The 20,934-nt window shown below is 59.6% G+C and overlaps 4 protein-coding genes across 4 annotated transcripts; 2 read left to right on the top strand and 2 right to left on the bottom strand.

Annotated features, from left to right (window-relative positions):
- Positions 1-725: 725 nt before the first annotated feature.
- Positions 726-1,554, top strand: DCS_02994 (uncharacterized protein; the record flags this gene model as incomplete). The annotated part of the gene is made up of 4 exons (XM_040800319.1): positions 726-852; positions 914-1,027; positions 1,089-1,205; positions 1,265-1,554. 4 exons carry the CDS (start codon positions 726-728, stop codon positions 1,552-1,554), a joined length of 648 nt encoding a protein of 215 aa, XP_040661202.1.
- A 2,377-nt stretch (positions 1,555-3,931) lies between these two features.
- On the top strand, positions 3,932-12,823 carry DCS_02993 (uncharacterized protein; the record flags this gene model as incomplete). Its single annotated transcript, XM_040800318.1, has 1 exon — positions 3,932-12,823. One exon carries the CDS (start codon positions 3,932-3,934, stop codon positions 12,821-12,823), a length of 8,892 nt encoding a protein of 2,963 aa, XP_040661201.1.
- A 365-nt stretch (positions 12,824-13,188) lies between these two features.
- On the bottom strand, positions 13,189-13,767 carry DCS_02992 (uncharacterized protein; the record flags this gene model as incomplete). The annotated part of the gene is made up of 1 exon (XM_040800317.1): positions 13,189-13,767. The coding sequence occupies one exon, from the start codon at positions 13,765-13,767 to the stop codon at positions 13,189-13,191; it is 579 nt and encodes a 192-aa protein (XP_040661200.1).
- Positions 13,768-17,309: 3,542 nt separating this feature from the next.
- DCS_02991 (uncharacterized protein) lies at positions 17,310-17,596 on the bottom strand (the record flags this gene model as incomplete). Its single annotated transcript, XM_040800316.1, has 2 exons — positions 17,310-17,349; positions 17,436-17,596. 2 exons carry the CDS (start codon positions 17,594-17,596, stop codon positions 17,310-17,312), a joined length of 201 nt encoding a protein of 66 aa, XP_040661199.1.
- Positions 17,597-20,934: the final 3,338 nt, after the last annotated feature.

The raw sequence follows: 20,934 nt of genomic DNA, 5'->3' as shown, positions 1-20,934 counted from the left end.
TCTGACCTGTAACCTCTCATACCCCCTAATGGGTTGGCGGCCAGCCCCAATAGATAGGGAGATACCTTGGCACCAGCACCTACTGCGGTGCCACCAGTCCTAGGACCGTTGTATTCATCCGTAAACCTGCAAGGCACCTGGCAAGTACATGTAATTCACCTGTAGTGCGTTGGAACTAGCCTCGACGGAGTTGGCCGAGGGCAATTGTTGTGCGACTCGACGCGTGCCTCAGCGGTGTAACCACTGTACGAGTACAGAGTACACTGTGCCTCAGTACTTGCCAGTACAACCGTATCAAGTACATCGTACAAGTACGGGGTAGGAGTTCTGTGCACAATCTCCATACGGAGTACTGTACGGAGTGCTGTACGGAGTACTGTGCTGTACGGAGTACTTTACTGTACTTTCTTGTACCACGTGCAATTCGTGTCCAGTACCTACCTGAGTACTAGGTACCTACCATGTACGCAAGTGAGCAAGTCCTAGGTACTTGGCACACCAACCACCTTGCCCGCCTAGGCTGCAGAGGACGAACAAGCATTTCCAGCGTTCCTGAGTGGATCCAACGTGCAACCTCACGGTGCAAAACGGCTGTCGACGACATGCCAGCCACGACGCAGCGACGAGCAAGGTAGCAACCGCATCGGCGACTGTGCCAAACGGGTTCCCCGTTGATACGGCTTATTCAGCTGCCGACCCTCTGTCATCTCGATATCCAAGCGACGATGGCCATTCGAGATGACGCCGGGGACGTCCCCCGAGCGGTGTCATCATCGAGGCAACGACGAGGCTTGCTGCCTCCCGAGGTCGTAGAGCTTCTGCTGCCGCCGGTCAAGGTTGGCACCTGGTCTGGTATTCTCATCCCCGGCACTGCATATTCCGTCTTGCGTCTCGGCTGACTCTTCCCTCTCAGGCGCCGCCGGGATACTGGCTGGTGTTGGAGGCGCCATCGCCCGCGACACAAATCCGTTCGCCAGCGGTGTTCTATCCGGTGTGCAGTGGTTTACTCTTGGGACGAGCTACTGGTGTACGCAAGCGCTTCCGGTGAACCCCATCCCCATTCGCGGCCGCCGCTAACTCGCCGTCAGTTGCGAGGACCGTCACGATCAGGGCGTTGGGTGGCGATGAGCAACTGCGACCGGTTGACAGGGTCCAGGCCAGCGCCGTGGCCGGTTCTGCGACGGGCGCCATCGCCGGCTTGATGAGTAGGTTCCCCCCCCATGCCTGCTTGCAGCCTCGCGGCTGCTGATGGATTGCATTACAGGAGGTCCTCCCAAGATCCTGCCAGCCATGGTGCTATGGGGTGTGTTTGGGGCTGGCGGTCAGCTGGTCGCCAACCGAATCAACACGAGAGATTCGAAGCCCGCGAATGAACGGGGGAGCTGGCTTGGTGGTAGGTGGAGTCCATTGAAGAAGATGTCGGATGGCGAGTACGTCCAGATGATGGAGGAGAAGATATTAAAGGTCGAGGCCGACATTGCCCTCATCGATGACCGGATCGCCGAGCTTCGAGCCGAGCAGTCAAAGGTTGAAGACCTTTCTCGGAATTCATGACCATTTTATTCTCCTTCATGATGACAATGGTCGGCTGTGGCAGTATCCGACGATGACCGACCAACCTCTCGGCCGAATTTTGCGTCCAGTGTTCGCAGGCAAGTCGGGACGGTTCAAGCCGTGAGATGATTCATTCCTCGGGTTGTGTAAATGATATCGCTGCGTAGGGTGCAGGCGGGTTTCTGCAAGCTGGCCATGGATTCTGTAAAGGGGGGGGGGGCATGAGGGCAGCCACAACGGCCATGGAATCAAGGGATGGGCACCATCCGACCACAGAGGCCCGTAAGCCGACGGGCGCTTGGCATGAAAAGTTACACCGACAAAGACTACATCTATACCTTGAAACCTATACACTACAAAGTACTGCACATTGATATCCCACAACCATGAACTAGCTGACAGAATCACCAGACACGGCGAGGACGGGACCGATAGTTGCAGTCGTTGGATGGGCTACTTTGCCTCTAGGGTAAGTCGGGACATCGGGAGCGGAACGCCCTGCCAACGTAAATACTGTACTGTACTCCGTAAGTCCTGAAGGTTTGTGTACAGTAAGTACATGTGAGTACAACTACGAGAACTTAAAGTAATTAATTACATGTATTAATACTTGTACGGACTACATACGGAGAACTTGCATGAAATATTACACGTTGACTAACACGGAGTTCTTACTCCGTGCAGGACAAGCAGTACATGTACCTACAAGTACGACTAGGTATTAAGTACAGTACCAAAGTACGCACTGGCAACAGCCCACCTTACCGCAGGTACGTACTGTGATTGGTCATCATGTATCGGTTGGATGCGTTGGTGCAAGCTGCATGGCATGAGAGCAAGGATCGGGCACGGGTGGTAGGTCGCGGCATGAGACTGCCGCTTGTGCATCGGCTAGGTAGTGATTATTGCTCGAGTGCGTACGGAGTGCAGCTTCATCTCACTTACACGTAAACCGTACTGCGCATGCGTCGTAGTGTTGCGCAGTCATACCTGCAAGCAAGCCTTTAGGTGCTCTTGTTCTGCCGAGCAGAGGTCGCAGGTACTCCGGCATACTGCAGGGCAAGTAGCTATACCTTCGTGCAGGTGGTATTTCTCGAAATGGTTGGTACTCAGGTACCTGTCCTACCGCTTTCTGAGGAGTTGAATGCCTCCACCCGCTCAACGCATGCCTGTGGCTTCCGTCTGGAGTACTCTGGACGAGGTAAACATACTCGGACAAGCAACTGCCGATTCCACGCAGGAAAAATGCAAAGGCCTACACGTATCCGTACTAGCATGCGCATGCCAGGCTGCTGCAGAATAACATCTGTGTGCGGCGTTCAACACCGTCATCCATGGCCTGCTCCTCAGCGAAATGTTTCACCGCTGGAATGCTCGAGTCCGGGCCGGCCGACGCAGTGCCAGCGCGTTGGACCGCCTGTACGTATGTGGAGTAGCCTGTTGCGAAGCCGGTACAGAGTACATGTACGTGCCTCCACCGACATCTCCAAGGAACCCACCTTGCCAGGCACCTACAAGTAGCTGCTGATAGGAAGGAACCTATGCGACCTATGTTTGCGCATAGATTCCGCAGGTATTCCGGTATCGAATTGCTCGCGGATTGTCTAGCCTCCCCCCCTGAAGTACCCATGTATCCAGTACCTGCTACCCACCGACCTCGATGCCAACCCCTACCTACCCACTGACACCAGCGTCGTATCCAAGTACCCAAGTGCCCACCTCTGAGACCGTCCTGCTCCCCTTGAGGCTCCTGGGTTCGAAGCATGGAGTATTGGAGCTAGCGACTCCCTCATCTCGTCGCCCCAAATTCCCCCAGAGTCAAGACGTCTCGGAGTATGCCACATATCTATTTCGATCCTCGCGACTACCCTCGGCCATCTCGAAAACCGCATCTCCAATGCGTCCTGGCCGCACTTTTTAGAGAGCTTCATTATCCAAACCCCGATCGCTCGCCTCACGCCACGCCCTCCCTGAGAGTCGCCGGGAACCTCTCCATATCTCCCCCCCCCTTCTCCGCCTTGCCGACGACGAACTGGTCAAGGGTTTGTTTGAGCCTTGACCGCGACCCAGGTCTGGTCTCCGACGTCCGCAGATTCACGTCACGTTTGGAACTGTGCCCTCGGCAGCGCCTCGGCGCGGCTCGACTCGTCCGGAGCGCCGTCACCAGGCATCGTATACGCCCAACGCAGCTCTGCATGGACACGCAATGGCGCACCTAGCTCGCAGGCATCTCTGATGCTCAGGCCATGATATCCATCTGCGGGAAGCGTCCCGTACGTCTCTTCCCTGCCCGGGACGCACTCGATGGCTGACCCTGGTCCTCTGTTAGTGAAATAGCACATCGCCTTGGCCGGCTGTCTTGGCCGCCGCCGCCGCCATGGCCCTTCTCAACCCGACCTTTCTCCTGGGACTGGCCCTCGTCGCCTACCTCTCGTCCTTTGTCCTCTTTGCCGTCATCCGGATCCTCACCGGCATATCCGTTCAGCGAGTCGGCTACCTCTCGCTTCGCCGACTTGCCTACACGTTGCGCGACGGCTGCACCATCGAGGTTCGTGGGCTCGGCCTCAACATCCACCGGCCCACGTTTGCCCAGCCGACATGGATCAGTCTCGTCCTGACCGAGCTGACCGTGTCCGTCGACATCCGCGAGCTCCGGGCACGGAAGACGACGGCGGACGAGGACGAGGATGCGGGGACCGAGGCCGACGGCGACGACGACGCCGTCCCGCTGCGCAGGATGAGCTCGCACAATGCGCACGCCGTTCACGGCGAGACCTGGAGCAAACTGACGAGGTTCAAGAATAGGATAAAAAAGCTGCAGAAGAACATCAAGTGGCTCCAGATGGTCGACGTCGTGGCGACCAGCTCGACAGTCAAGGTCGTCAACGTCGGCAGCATCCAGGTCGGCAGCATCACCATCGCCGTCGACACGAGGAGCAAGATGGCCGACCGCGCGCGCTTCCTCCAGAAGTCGTCGTCGCAGCGCCAGCAGCAGCAACAGGCCGAGTGGATCATGACGTTTCGGAGCGTCCACTTCACGCCCGACGGCGGCGAGTCGCTCGAGATTCTCGATCATGCGCTCCTCAACGTCCACGGCTTCCTCTACGAGACAAGGGACGGGTTACGCGACGCCACCGTCGCACTCAAGCTCGGTAGAGTGCAGGTTCCGTACGACGACATGGAGCTCTGTGCCACGCGCTTGCGGCAACTGCGCCGACAAGCCGACTCCGCCGCCGCCGAGGAGCGGCCGCCCGACATCGTCCTCGAACGTCAGGTGCCGCTGCCGAGCTCGGAAGACCCGGGAAGCACGGTCGACGAGCTCATGAGATCCGTATCAGACTCCAAAGATTTCTTCAGCTCCATACTGAGGGGCATCAAGGAGGTGCAGTTTGCCGTCAGCTTCGTCGGTCTCTCGTGGAAGATCACGTCGGTGAAGCCGGCGGCGTGTCCCATGCTGCTCACGGCGTCCATGAAGGAGGTTGGCATCGACCTGCACCGCCTGGACCCCAAGTCTCCGGCCCACAGAATGTACTTTTCCCCAAAGGACATCGCCCACGAGGCTCTCGCCGCTGCCCTGTCCATCTCGGTCGGATTGGATGATGGCCGTGGACATGCGCAGCGATTGCTGTACGTGCCCATGGCGACCACCACCGTCCGCACCACGCTGCCGTCCAAGTCCGTCGAGCTGGCCCGGGACGGGAGCATCGAGGCGAAGAACGCCAACATCTTGTTTGCCAGCTCCGTCGTGACCTCGCCGGCCGTCGACCTGGATCCCTGCCACCTCCCCCTCCTCATCGCCCTCATGCGGCCGAAACCGAAGCCGCACAAGGCGCAGCACAACACGCCGAGCCACCTCATCTCGCGCCTCCTCCCCAAAGCCAACATCAAGTTTTCCATGCACGAGCCGGTCATTCGCATCAGGCTGAAGCCGCTGCAGGACACGGAAGACGAGGATGATTTTGATCTCATCATCTCGTCCATCTCGTCCGTCTCGCTCGACGTCGAGTCCTCCCATTCGCAGCTGGAGGACTCGCACTACTTCCTCGACGGCTCCCTGCGCCTGCAATCCCCCCGGCTGTATTACCAGACCTGCTCCGGGGAAGTCTTCAACCTCATCACGACGGAGGCTTTCGACGTCAAGGCCCACCTCGGCGCCAGGCCGGATGTTGCCGTCGACGTGACCGGGGACATCAAGTCCTTCTCCATCAGCATGATGAGGCCGGAGATCACGGATGGCCTGCGGCAGATCGTTCGTCAGCTGCGCGTCGACGTCGAGCCGGACAAGCGAGCGACGTCGAAATCGACCAAGCACCAGAGCTTCCTTCGATCGATGCCCGAATGGCTCGTGCGGTGCCACTTCGAGGCCTCCGACTTCAACGTCGAGGTGGCCGGCGTGGACGAGGAAATCTCGGACGACGTCCGAGGCGTCTCGGTCCACCTCGACACCTTCACTGCCGAGTATCGCGCCCGGAGACTCGACGGGCTGCAGCGCCGACGGCTGACACGCCGACGGGCGCACAGTCGGTCCATGACCCAGTCCGACTCGGACCCGATCCCCTTCTTCCCCACCTCCCCCAAATCGAGGCGCAAGGTGCAGAATGCCGGCGATGGCCGTCGGCTCGCCGTGCACGTACGAGGCATGGAGGGCCAGATCGTCGAGGCCGCCGACCGACTCGAGGCGGAACCGTTCCTCCACGTGCCGCGCTTGGAGCTCGCCTTCTCGACGTCCAGCGACAGCCAGGGACCCATGTTCCACGTCCAGTCCTCGATACGGACCATCATGCTGCAGTACTCCCTGTACCGACACTACGCCGTCGGCGTCGCGACGATGACGCTGAGGAGAGCCTTCATGAGGACCGGGCGAGACGTTCCCCGGAAGCGCCAGGAAAGCACCTATCTCAGCCCCGACGACATCCCTTCCGCCGCAGCCTCCGGCGGCATGTCCACCGTCTCCCCCGAGCTGCTGACCGTCGACGTCAAGGCAGCACTTTTGCAGATCAAGGCGGAGCTGCCCCACGAGCCGATCATGATGCTCCACGTCTACGGTCTGGAGACGGGCCGAAACAGGTGGTCGACGCCCTTCATGTCCTCCAAGCTCATACGTCACTACGTGGAGCCCCCGCGGATGCGCAATGTCTGGGCCAAGATGGTCAGCGTCAAGAACGGCAGGGTCGACTTGCGCGAATCGAGGCACAAGACATCCCTCGGTACCTACGTCGAGGATAAGATGGTCGACATCGTCTGCGAGGCGATCCGGGTGGCGGTCCCTCACGAAGTGTTCGTCAACCGCATCACCGACAACATCATCAACGTCATCAAATCGATCAAGCAGCTGCACCATCGGTTCAAGACCGGCACCAACGAGTACATCTTGGAGAAGAGGCCCGTGGCGCCGAAGAAGGTGCCCAAGGTGTCGGTGCGGACGCGCAACTTCCTCTTCGAGATGGAAGATGGCGCGTTCGAGTGGAAGCTGGGCATCATCTATCGCACTGGCCGCCTCGAGCAGGTGCAGAGGCTGGCTCGGGAAGAAGCGTTCCGGGTCAAGTCGAAGCGGGTCCGCGAGGAGGGATCGAGGAAGGGAAGCAAAATTCGATCTCGATCCGCCCTCGCCCGCGGTCGATCCGATCAGTCCACGACGTCGTGGTTTCGAAGTCGAAGTTTGGACGGCTATGACCAGGACAGCCACGGCTTCGGAAAGGGCACGATGCCCCGGTACAATCCCGAGGGCGAGAGCCTTGGCATCAGCGGGAATGCCAAGGTGTCCGAAACCGAAGCGCGTTCCCACCTCGACATGTTCAACGCCAAGTCGTGGAAGATGCGCATAGAGCGTGCCTACCAGGTGTCGCAGACCAGCACGAGCGAGCTGCGGGACATGTTCTGGGGCTCGACCGACCTGCCCGAAGACGTCGAGGAGACGGAGAACATTCTCGAGGTGCCTCGGAGACCGGCTCTCATGTCGGCCATGATATCCGACCTGCACATCATCGTCGATAAGCCGACGTTTGCTCTGCCGGACCTGCCAGACTTCATCCACAAGGTCGGAAAGGGCGTGCCGAGGGACATGAGGTACAGTCTCCTGGTGCCCATGCACATCTGCATCATCATGGGCGAGGCTCGCCTCTCCTTGCGCGACTACCCGCTACCCCTGCTGCACATACCGGGGCTGAAGACGGGGCAGTCGTCGCGGATGCAGTCGGTGCAGCTCAAGGCCAACTTCGTCCTCGCCGAGGAATTCAGGGGCCTCGAATCCACGCGGCGGGTGCGAGTCAACATCGTCCCGCCCCGAGGCACCGATCCGGCGTCGCCCAACGAAGGCAGCTTCGCCATCGAGGTGCGGAGGACCATCGGCCCCGTCAAGTCCTTCTCGGACGTCTACATGGACATCAACACGGGCCTGCCCACTCGGATCACCTGGGGCCCCTGCTACCAGCCGTGCATCCAGGACATGATGATGGTCGTCGAGTCCTTCACGAAGCCCCAGGTCGACCCGTCGGAGAGGGTCGGCTTCTGGGACAAGCTCAGGCTCAACACGCACTCGCGCGTCCACATCGCCTGGAAGGGAGACGGCGACCTGCACCTCTCCCTCAAGGGGACCCGCGACCCGTACCAGGTCACGGGCAACGGCGCGGGATTTCTCATGTGCTGGCGCAACGACGTGCAGTGGAACATCAACGCCGAGGACGACCCCAAGCGGTTCATGACCATCGACAGCGGCGAATACATCCTCGCGATACCCGACTACAGCCACTTGGTGCGGGAGGCGGCCCGCCAACGCGAGGCCGACGACGGCCACCTGATGGAGGACAACGCCAAGGCCGGCGCCAACTTCAAGAAGGTCGTCATGAAGCTGTCGGGCAAGGTCCAGTGGATGGCGGGCTTGATGTTCGAGCGCGCCATCGAGGACGGACGGCGGAACTTTGACTTCCGTCCTCACTACGACGTCGTCTTGAAGAACCCCATCCACGCGAGGCCAGACGACGACGGGCGGCCGTACGACGCCATGCGAGGCTTCAGGAGCCGGCACATCCACCTGTCCATCGCCATCCGAGCGCCGGTGGACCGCGACTGGATGTCGGCGAACCCCGATCCGTCGAGGAGCTACAACACGGTTCACCTGACCCCTCGCTTCTTCACGCACTTCTTCGCCTGGTGGGGGCTGTTCAGCCAGCCGATGTCGCTGCCGATCCGGCAGGGCAGGCTCTTCCCCGGCCACGAGAAGAACAGCAAGAAGTTTGGCCGGCACCTGGCGACCATCAAGTACAGCCTGCTGCTCTCGCCGCTCTTCCTCAGCCACATATACAAGCACAAGGACGCCGAAGACTATCCGGAGAACGCGGTCTCGGCGACGGGCCTCAAGGTGCGCTTCGACAGCTTCATGCTCGACCTCCACCAGCGGAGGGAAGAGTTCAACACGCTCGGCAAGGGCAAGAACACGCAGAGCAGGACGTCGGGCATCAAGATCCACGCCGCGCAGCTCGACCTCGCGAGCGCCGACATCCGAGCCGTGTCGGCGAGCCTCAAGGGAACGACGACGGACGCCATCAGGAGGGGCTGCCTGTCGACGCTCATCACCGACCAAGACGACAAGCCCGACCTGTCCAAGTTTACGATTCCGGACAACGATTTCAGCTGGATCGACATGGACGACTTTGTCGAGCTCGACTGGATTCTGCCGACGGAGCCTCACCCGAACACCAAGATCCTGCCGCTGGCCTTTGCACCGCGGTTGACGTACTTTCGTCAGACGGACATTGGCGGGACCATTGCCGGGGATCCCACGCGGTCGAGTCCGTTCGGCAACGAGCCGACGCATTTCTGCAGCATGGCGCACGACGACGACCCCAAGCACGTGCAGAGACAGCTGATACAGGACCGGCTCGACCAGCTCGAAGTCCAGATGCTGGCACACTCGAGGAGCGTCGGAGAGGCGGAGCTGAGGATGATCCAGTCCAACCGCAGCCAGGAGCCCGAGACGGTCGACGACCTGGACGCTCTCCGCAAGCACACCAACGTCCTCAAGGACAAGAAGGCCTTTTTGGCCAAGATGCTGGAGCAGATGACGGCCAAGACGCCGGGCCAGGTCAACGGCAACGGCAACGGCAACGGCAACGGCCAGGCCAACGGGAGCGGGGCCGTGCCGCGGTCGGAAACGTCGAGCGAGAGCGACAACGTGCTGGACATTCCGGCGGCGGCCGAGTTCGAGAGCGACTTCAACAACCGCTTCGTCATCCACAACCTGCAGCTCAAGTGGAACAACACGCTGCGCAACATTGTGCTTCGTTACTTTCACCAGAACAGCCAACGGCGCGGCTTCGTCTACTACCTGTCGCGGCCGGCCGTCAAGTTCATCCTGGACATTGTCGAGGAGCAGAGCCGGGCCAAGGCCGGCGGCAAGCCCTCGGGCGCGTCGTCGCCTCCCGACGGCGGCGCGGCGGAGGGGGCGAAGAGCGCTGACAACCTCGAGGATCGCATCAGGAGCATCCTGGGCGAGGAGCGCAAGTACGCGCGGGCCAGCTTCGGGACCAACGGAGACGGCACCTGCGCGGCCATCGAGGACCTCGAGAGCGGCATCTCGCAGGACTACAGCCCCCACAGGGGCTACCACCTGCGGCTGATCGCGCCGCAGATCCAGCTGCAGAGCGACAAGAACAGGAAGCACGTCGTCATCGTGACGGCCAAGGGCATGGAGCTCAAGGTGCTCGAGGTCATGGACAAGACGAGGATATCGGACAACGTCAGCGGCCTCGTGCAGCGGCGCTTCCACCTCAACATGGACAGCACCCAGTTCTTCGTCACGCACCAGAAGTGGTTCCAGACCAGCCTGGTCTCCATGTATGCCGGGAGCATGTACGGCACGCCCGTGGGCACCTCGTGGCCGCCGTGGGTGCCCATCGAGATCATGTTCAACTTTACGACGGATCCCTTCGGCTTCAAGCGCGTCGTGCAGAAGACGTCGGCGGTGCTCCGGTACGACAAGTACAACAACCTGCGGCTCAAGTACAACGACGACGTGGTCAACGCCGACGACGGCGTCAGCGAGGCGCCGCCGGAGCCGGAGAGCCGGGCGGACAGCCTCTGGGTCGAGTTTCCGCAGGCGCGGGCGCTCTGCAACTCGTCGCAGTACTACGCAATCTACGTCATCGTCCTCGACCTCCTCATGTACAGCGAGCCGCTGGAGAAGACGCGGAGCGAGCGGCTCGAGAAGATCATGCTGGCGTCGGACTTTAGCGACCTCAGCGGCGCGCCGCAGATGGTGCAGAAGCTGCAGGAGCGGATCCGGCAGCTCGAGGAGATCAAGTCGCACTTCCAGATCTACTCCAAGTTCCTCGACAGGAGGGGATGGGAGGACCGACTGGCGCTGGAGAAGGACCTCGCGGCGTGCGAGGACGAGCTGTTCTTCCTCATGAAGGCCATCACGACGTCGCAGCGAAAGTACGACGTCAACTCGGACACGAACGCGCTGGTCAAGTGGAGCCTCTCGGCGCGGGAGATTGTCTGGCACCTCCTGCAGGACTCCAACGAGCCGCTGGTGGAGCTGCAGCTGAAGGACGTCGAGTACGACCGGACGGACAACTCGGACGGGTCGCACATGAACCTCGTCCGTGTCGGCAAGGTGCTCGGCCTGAACCTGCTCCCGGATGCGACGTACCCGGAGATCATCGCGCCCTACCACGGCGACGACAAGGCCGGCGGCGGGCCGCCGGGGCCGGACAAGGACATGATCCGGGTCTACTGGTACATGCTCGAGGCCATCGCGGGCATCCCCGTCATGGACCGGTTCGAGGTCGACCTGTTCCCGATGAAGCTGCAGCTCGAGCGCGAGGCCGGCAAGCGCATGTTTGAGTACATCTTCCCCGGCATGGACGGAGACAAGGCCTCGGCGGCGGCGGCGGGGGGGACGAAGGGCGCGGCAGCGAACGAGGCGGGCCAGGACGACGACGACAGCGACCTGCCGAGCTCGAACAACAGCCGGCTGGACACGCCGGCGGCGGCGGACAGGGACTCGTCGGGCTTCTCGACGCGGGCCGGGTCGCTCGAGCTCCGGCTGCGACCGACGCTCTCGTCGCACACGCCGCAGGAGCGCAGCCCGAAGAAGGCGCTCAGCGTCAACGGCGGCGACGGCCACCCCTTCCGGCTGTTCCGGTCGACGGGCACGGGCAAGTCGATGCTGTCCAAGAACGCGTCGCACGACTCGCTGCGGGCGAACGCGACGGCGCGCGCCGGCGTCCTCGGCCGCTCGGCGACGGGCTTCTCGATGAAGGAGGTGGGCGAGATCAAGAAGGGCCGCTTCGGCCTGCGCGGCAAGGGGCAGGCCGACGACAAGCAGCAGAAGTCGGACGACCTGAGCAAGATGATGCGGCGGGCGAGCAACTTCATGACGTTTGCGCACATCCGCATGCCGTCGGTCGTGCTCTGCCTCAGCTACAAGGGCAAGGACTCGCGAAACTTTGAGGACGTGCACGACTTTGTGTTCCGGCTGCCGACGATCGAGTGGCAGAACAAGACGTGGTCGAACCTCGACCTCGCGCTCGCGCTGAAGAAGGCGGTCGTCAAGGCCCTCATCTCCCACACGGGGGCCATCATCGGCAACAAGTTCTCCAAGCACCGGCCGAACGCGGAGCAGCGCAGCAAGCTGAGGGAGCTCGCGAGCAGCTCGGTGCTCATCTCGTCGGGCGGGGCGACGACGCACTACGCGGGCAGCATCAACGACAGCGACGACTCGTACAGCGTGTACGGCACGTCGCCGGTGGACTACTCGCGGTCGCCGCCGCGGTCGGCGAGCGGCAGCACCTTTAGCAGCATCCCGGGACCGCGGTCGGCGAGCCGCAGCAGCAGCGTCGCGAGCGCGAGGTCGTACAGGACGGGATCGGGGCAGTCGGGCCCCGGCGTGCCGTCGTTTCTCGCCATGACGCCGCCGACGCCGGTCGAGGGCCGCGGCGGGACGGGCCTGGGCATCGACCTCCTGCGACCGTCGAGCAGCGGCGGCGGCGTTGTCGGGGCGTCGCACCGGCGCGCGCTGCGGAGGATCGGCGGGGCCGACAGCAGGCCGGCCATGACGGGCGCCGGAAGCGGCGAGTCGGACGACCGGAGGCGAACGACGGGGAGCGGGCTGCGAGACAAGTTCAACGCGCTGACGTACCGGATGCACAACCGCGAGAGCGGCAGCAACGGCGACGACGACGGCCGGACGGGCGACGAGGAGGCGAGGGAGGCCAAGGCTCGCGGGAACAGGCGCGGCTGGCCGCAAGGACGCAGCAAGGCGAGCTGAGGCGAGCAAGGGCGCCATGACGGGCGCGTGCCATTTCGGCGGGCGCACGAAAAAGGGGGATCGGCCGGTGCGGGAAGAGATGGAGGCGACGAGGAGGGGAAAGGAACATGGATACCGAGCATTCCCACCACAGCTTTAGGTTTACTAGTAAAGCGACCTTTTTCTTGTCCTTCAAGACGCCGGTCGGCGTCGACACACCGCCGCACCACCCCTGCGCTCGTCGGGGCTGCACACCCGTCCCGATGGCCAGGATGATGTCGACTCGAGCCTGTGCACACTCGGGACGGCATTTCGTTTCTAGGCACCCGCCCGCAGAATTACAATTCCAACCTTTGACGGTAAACCTGGCTACTACGTAGCACCCCTTACTCAAACTTTCTATCGAAGTTTAAGAGTGGTACGAGTTTAAAAGGATCACGGCACTTCTGACTGCTGTATAGCGTGTCAAGCAACTTCCTCGTAGAAACGCTCATGGACTGGCAAGCCTCCTCGGCAGAGTCATGATTTGTTCCTGTACTGACAAGGTTATAGCGTATCGCCTTGCCGAGCGACAGTAATGCAGCTCGAGCGGCGAAAAGGTAGTAGCGAGTAACTCCACACGCATCAGCTAACCGAAACGCTTCCATTCTGGTCATTTCGATATTCTCGGCAGAGCTAGCTACCACGTTGAAGATGGCGCCGGAGCTTGAACTTAATTTCGTACCAGGGAGGGCGACATAGGCATTGCAATCGTTGGCTGCTTGAGCCAGTGCTTGAAGGCTAGCAACGATGTCCTCATTCACCCGTTTCTTGTCCGTGGGGTCGAAGGTGTTGAGCAGCGTAAAGGTGGCATTGGTTGCCTCGTGCAGACGAGAACAAGGATCCGATCGAGCTTGCTGGCGGCCGACATTGCCGGCAGAAGCGATGGCAGCCAGCAGAATAGCGATGGCGGTGGAATAATTCATCGTAGACGTTTGGGTGGGATGGTCAAGCAGAGAAGTGGCCGCTGCGCATCGAGCCTTTCGTCTTGGAGGTGCTGGGCCGCTCGAGGCTTTTCTGTTATATCTGGTCGTGGGTCGGGACGAAATGAGCTCTGCTCGCTCCGCCCTGACGCTGGGTCCCCTGTTTTGATTTTCACCACCGTTCCTAACGAGTTCTTGGTACGCGTACGTAGTGTACAGTGCAAGTATTCATACGTGCAAATATTCATGCCAGAAGTCATGCAGTACGGAGCACAAGCACTTGCTTTATCGTGCGAAGAGTGCAATGAAGTACTGAGCATGGATGCAGCCAGGAGTTGTGCTTCAGCACTCGCAGGGCGGATGACGCCTACAGTACTGTACGGAGTACAAGCATAATACTCGGCGTAATACGTCAAGATGCATACGCCATAGATAGATAGATAGATAGATAGATAGACACATACATACATACGTACGTACGTACATACATATATTATACATACGTACGTACGTACATACATTTGTTATACATACATATATACATACATATATACATACATACATACATACATATATATATATATACATACATACATGCCTACATATATATATATATATATACATACATACATGCCTACATATATACATACATACATACATACATACATACATACGTACGTACATGCATACATACATACCTACATACATACATACATACCTACATACATACATACCTACCTACTACCTACGTACGCGATCCAATGAGTATAAGAACCTGCGCAGCGGCACGCCGGCCTTCCTCGGCTGCTTGGGCAAGTGCTCAAGGGCAACGACAAGCTTGCGAGCGATGCGGATTTTTTTCATAGCATCCAAGGTTCCGAGTCGGGAAAACGTAGCATCCATTGCCTCGCACAGGTATTGATACTAGCTTGCCAGCGGCTAATGAATCCGGCGACGGACGTTTACCGTCATGAACGGGTGGCTCAGCCGTCACGCTGCTCATACGCACCCAGAACCCACTCGACTCAGAGTTAGAGAGGAGGATGGATTGTAAGTATATACAGGTCCCTATGCATGGCCCGTAGACTCGAATACTTGTCGCAGCTGCAAAGCAATCGCTGAATGAGAGTCGATTACTATACTGCATACCTCCTGTCTTGCGTCGTCGACCTTGCACGCTAGCAGGGGACTCGCCGTCGACTTGGTGGGTTCGCCACGTTAGTTCGCAAGCTAGGTCAGGGTGTTGCGATGCGTCTCATGTCATCTCTTCATCGACGCAATCTCGCAACCTTCCATTCCATTTTGCGACCCCTTTCTGTAGATGGCGACTTGACATCGAGCGTGTTAGACCACAATCTAGGCAGGGAGGATGTAATGCGCTTTATTGCGTCCACTGTTTGCTGATACCTTCTTGCCTTTTTCTTCTTCATCTCAAGACCCCAATCTATTGTTAATGGCTTACCGTCGAGTTCCGACGGATCCATCATCTTGGGAGGCGGATCGAGCTCTATTACTGCCAGCTTTGACCCAGCTTGCCGGTTGCTAGCAACCGCAGCAGAAGCAACGGTAGCAAGAAGCAGAGTGGTGGCGGCAGCAAACTTCATGGTGGAAGCTGGTGGTTGGAAAGCGAGAGCGTTGGCGTATTGTAATGACCGAAAATGGTAGAGGATGGTAGTTGTCTTGAGGCCTTTCGTCACGAGGTACTGAGTGTAGAAGTATGCAAGGGAGGAACTTTTCATCCCCTCAGCATTGTACAGCACTTGCTTCATCGGCTTCGGCCGCAAGGCACCTCGGGCTACGCAGGGACGGCGTACTGTACGCAAGAGTACCGAAGCGCAGTGCTTGGGTGCGCGACTCATGAGCCGGAGCACCACGCACCACACGTACTGTAGGTGCAAGTATAATTACTTGGCCACCGATACTCGACAACGGATGGCGTTACGTCGTCTTTACGTAAGGGTTCGTCACGCCATTCGCTCCAAGTACAACCACTTACTCAAGTACGTGTACTGTACTGTACTTACAGTACTTGTTGTAGATGCTGTTGCGGCAATGGATCGGGCCACGTCGTCTTTCCGCAAGGGTTAGATGCGGCATTCGCCTCAAGCACTCGCAGTAATGGCGCTGAATATTGAGAGCATGCAAGTGCTGCTTGCCTCGCGCACCCTTGCCGCATCAAGTGCAGATGGCCATGGCCGCCCGCCTCATCTGTCGACGAACCGAGCACGTACTCGCGCGTACTGCACTTGCACTCCCGCAAACGAAAGGGGGGCCGCTTCGCCTTCCAAGGGATGGAGGCACGTAAAGGAACAGCGTTGGCTTTGCCCGGAAAGCGACCCCAAGTACATCATGGACTTGAGCGGTTGGGCCGGCCGGGCGGATGGTTCGTGGCTGGCGAGATCAACAGTTGTCGGCGATGAGGAGGGCGTACTTACTGTAAGCATTAGCTGCCAAGCCAAGTGTGCGAGCAAGTCCAAGTAAGTAAGTACTCCGTACGGCGCTTACGTATTCGTTCCAAGAACTGGCTTGGAAATTCTGTCGTCACCACCGGAGGCCCGGCGCAGAGTGGGTGGTGGAATCCGGTTTGCCACCCGAGAAAGGCGAGGGGCCGACGGGACATGGTGACGCCGTTGGGTTGCTCCGAAGAACCGAGAGGCAATTGCAGTAATGCCGTACGCTGCGGGCATGGCATATTGGCAGCTGCCCGTTGCTCGGTTCGTGGTTGGCTCCGCGTCGAGCCCTGCCTTGTTTTCTCGTCGTCGTCGAGCCATGTGCTCCGTACAGCACTTATACAGTTAATCACAGTCACGTGCGTTATGCAATAAACCGCATGCACCATCCCTGCCATGAATGGTGTGGTGCAGGTACATGTGATACCGGATCCGTACTTGCAACATCTTCCATGCTTGCCAATGCGTACAACGGTCAACACTACAACTACAACCACAACCATGACACCAACTCGTCAGACGGTCGAGTAGGATGATGCCGCCTTTAGTCTTGCATTTGGCCAAAGAAAGTCTACCCAAGTACCCGCGTACGGAATGCCAACATTGCGTGGGCAAAAGGCTACTGCGAGGCACGTTTAGTCCTAGTGCCGGATGGTGTTGACCGTGGACGAGGCTGCGTCGGTAGACTTGCCGCCGCAAAGGCTTGCCTACCATGACGGCATGGCGTGACGGAAATGCGTCTCAACTTGGAAAGGGATAGAAACGAGCGGTTGCACGAGCACTGGGTACTTTCATTGGATACGACGTTGCCGATGGATGGAAGGCGACTTGTCACACACGCATCGTGCACGCCTCGAACGCCTCGCCATGCAGTTGTATTCTAACGAGCAGTCGCCCAAGCACCAACTACACCGATCGGTTGCATTCCCGTCTCCTCGACCACATCAAACTTGCCTCACCATCGGGCAACGCACGCCGCGGCGCCCAGTCCGCGGCTGGCAGAGAGGGGGGCGTGCGCGCCGGTGTAGAGCTCGCCATTTCTTCCTCTCCGTCGAATCGACAGGCGTCGGATGGCAGGTGCTCGCGTCGTACGAATCATCGACTCGCCCAGTTGGCATGGAGAAACCGCCTCTGCCTGCACCGAGTCGATCGATTGCCGACGGACCCGTCCGCGAAAAGGAAGGCTAGGCAGGCTCCACAGGTGGCGGCTGTTCGACGTACGAGGGCTGCAGGAATGTCGGCGGCTCGTACGGTGACTGATCGAGCGCCGACGACTCGTCGTAGGCCGGTTCCGCCGGTTCCAACTTGGGTTGGCGGTCGCCAGCAACGCCGGCCGAAGCGACGGCGGCGAAAAGAATGGCGGCGGCGTGGGAAAACTTCATGATGACGATGACGGTTGGAAAGGCGAGAGCGTCGGATGGTGCGATTCGTCAGAGGATGCCTCTCGAGGCACCGGGGGCGTCGGAGGGGGTTTTATATCCCGTCAGCGTCGGAGCCGTCGTCGACACTCGGTCACCCATGACGCCCACGGTAGGCAGGGCCGCGCGGCACCCGTCACGAACCTGCGGGGCGAACGAGGCACGGCGTTGGTGCCGTGGGTGCACGACTCGCGAGCCGGAGCGGCGACGGTGCCTGGGGAGGAGCCTCGTGCCTCTATCTGCTCGGCATCGTGCGCGTGCATGAGCAAGGCTCGCCATGGAAATGGGTGGAAATGGGCAAGGGGGAGCCGCAGGCCGAATGGAGATGCAACGAGGATGGCGGCGGGCGGTGCATGCCATGGCCAGGTAAGGTAGTAGATAATAGTAAGTACGGAGTACTCTGTACTTAATTACACACTGTACTTGGGTGCACAGGCACCCGCCCGCACCGTACGAGGTGGCAGCGCCGGGTATGCAAGTACCTACCTGGTCCTACGTGCTGGCTCTCGTGTCGTGCCCCATGCTTGCACGGCGGCTTGCACGGCGGCATGCGACCAATGCAGGCGTGCGGCATGACAGCAGGTCCAAGTAATGACACCCGTGTACTCTGCATTACTCGCAAGTCCTGCCATGCGCATGCGAGTGTGCGAGTCCGCCTGAAACGGCGGCCTACCATGACTACGGATAGCAAGTCCTTTGACATCGCTTGCAGCGACGATTCAGTTTACGGAGCGCAAGGACGACAGAGTACCGAGTACATGGGTACGAAGCGTTCTTGCTTACTGTACAGTGGGGTGACAAAAATGTCGATTCGATTTGTAGGAGTAGCGCCACCAAACCTGAATCGTCACTTTTGTCAAGTGACTGGTCCTACTGTACTGTACCTATACGTTGAGTCGACACCTGTGCCACCCATGGTAGCAGCACGGAGTACTGTACTTGTAACAGTACTTGCATGTATTACAGCACTCCGTACCTGCAGCGTCGCTGTACATGTGCTTGGTTGCACTCTGTCTTCGGTGCTGCGTACATGTACGCAAGTACTTCTCGGACGGCAGGAATTAAGCATTAGTCGCCGGACAAAAGTGACGTTTCGATCTTGGTGACGCTGCTCCTGCAAATCGAATCGACATTTTTGCCAGTGCTCGGTGCCCGTTGAGCTCACCTACCAAGTCTTCCGCTCACCCAAGTGCATCGAGTGCGTCGAGTGCGGCACCCCAAGTGATGCACCGTACGTGTGATGCAGATGACAAGGTGCGAGGGAGTCCTTCGTCAGCCACATGGCATCCATGCGCATGTACTCTGACAGTGCACGCAACTGGTGCTGCACATGCCAGGTTTGTGGCTTGGTCCCCGATGGACCGGCGACTACTCGCACGGCGTACTGCACATCGGAAGCCTCGAAGCCGTTGTCTACTGGGTACCTAGCAGGCACTAATCGAACTAGCTGGCCGTATCCTCGTTTGCTGAGCATTCGCTTCGGTCCAACTCGAGCACATTCCCATCCGCCATGAGGAGCCATGTCGCCAAATTAACCTTTCGCCTCGCTCCCATCACGGGAGGTTTGCACATGCCACACGCATCCAAGCGTGGCACTTGCGAGGTTTGTGGCGATCAAGCCACGAAGCCTAACCCCGGATTCCTAAACGGCGACGCGCCGCCGTGTCGAATCGGCCGGCCGTGTCGTCGTCTGGGGCCATCTCGGATAGCCTGCCCGGGGGAGGCGTTGCCGGTGGACATGTTGACAGTGGCCTTGCTCGCCCTCGCCCTCGCCCTCGTCTCCGTGTTGTGCGACGTACGGAGTACGTGCGTGCAGAGTGCTCGCGCGTCATCGGATTTGGCCTTGCCAGGCACGCCCTCGACCTGGCCAGCAGCCTCCCAGCCCTAGTACCTAGCCAGCGCCGGCCAGATTTACTGTAGTTGTGCGACAGGCGTGAGCGGGCTGCGGCCAATGCACTGTAGTGCGCACCTCCATGGCAGTCTTTCAGCGTGACATGTACTTGCCCCCGGTGCGGTTAGCAGGTATTGCGGTGGAGGTGAGGTGGCACGCCTCTGCCGCAAACGCAATTGGCACCACCGGCTCGTCTGGCTTGCCTTTGCACTCCGCTCTCCTGGTCGCCGATCAGGATGCCATCCATCATCATTCGCCGTGCACATCCAAAGTTCGCACACGCCGGCTGCGCGCACATTTGCTTCGTACCCACGGATGCCTGCTGCCTGCATCCATCTGCCCGCGCACTCCTCCTTCGCGGACAAGAGTGGTCGATGCGATGGCGGTGTTGCCATTGCCAGCATTCCCCCGTACTGTTACCCACCCACCTGTATCACTGCTGAATGTTGCCGAGGTGCTGCCTCTGTAATTACCCGGACGAGTCAACGCATGGCCGATATTTTCCACCAGCAGTACTTACTCCGTATTACGTGCACCCTCTGTGCGGTTACCTGCCCAAGCACCACTGTGCAGCTACTTGTTTGTATGCTAGGTATCTGTTGCCTTTGTACCGTCAAGGTCGCCTCGCCCAAGCTCAAAGTCTGCGGCAACAGGCATTGGCGCCATCTACCCGTACGGAGGCACATATGCTCCGTATTCGTACTTGTATTCTATCTGCACTTCCTCTGGTGCATCGATCGTCGCGTCGCTTCGCTGCAAGGCACAGCACAGCACAGTTCGGTACAGGACAGCACCGCACCGCACCGCACAGCACAGCACAGCACCGCACAACACAGCACAGCACAGTACGGCACAGCACAGCACAGCACAGCACAGCACAGCACAGCACAGCACAGCACAGCACAGCACCGCACCGCACCGCACAGCACAGCATCGCATTAAAGGGTCTTGCGAGGGTCACGTCAGACGCAGTGGCCGATTCCGCTTGCCGCTGCCGCCCCTGCGATTCTCTCCTGCCCTTTCTGGTTGTCGAAGCCTGGGCTTTCCTTTCTCGGAACGGAGCCAGCACCTTCAGGTAGGTGCCGTCGCATGTACTGTTACATGTACAGTTGCATGTATAACACACCCAAGTGCTGATGTACTCTGTACACTTGATACCGAGAAATTACCGCACGAGCAGCCGTGCCGACGCCCGACCATCAAGTACATGTACATGCAAAGGCACTGCCGATGGCAACATGGCAACCCGTCCTGCCTCGAATGGGAATCTGGAAATCATCATCCTTCTTCGACACGCGACCGTCCGATAACCCCCCGACCCGACACAACTCGACTCCACCCCGCATCGAGTCGGATTCTGAACCTAGCCCGGCCTGCGGTGCACCTGTTCAATCCTTGCCGCTGTGCGGAG

Source organism: Drechmeria coniospora, chromosome 01 (assembly GCF_001625195.1).
Source record: "Drechmeria coniospora strain ARSEF 6962 chromosome 01, whole genome shotgun sequence".
NCBI classification, from domain to species: domain Eukaryota; kingdom Fungi; phylum Ascomycota; class Sordariomycetes; order Hypocreales; family Ophiocordycipitaceae; genus Drechmeria; species Drechmeria coniospora.
The sequence above is the reverse complement of the archived record's forward strand: the minus strand, read 5'-3'. Positions and strand labels throughout refer to the sequence as shown.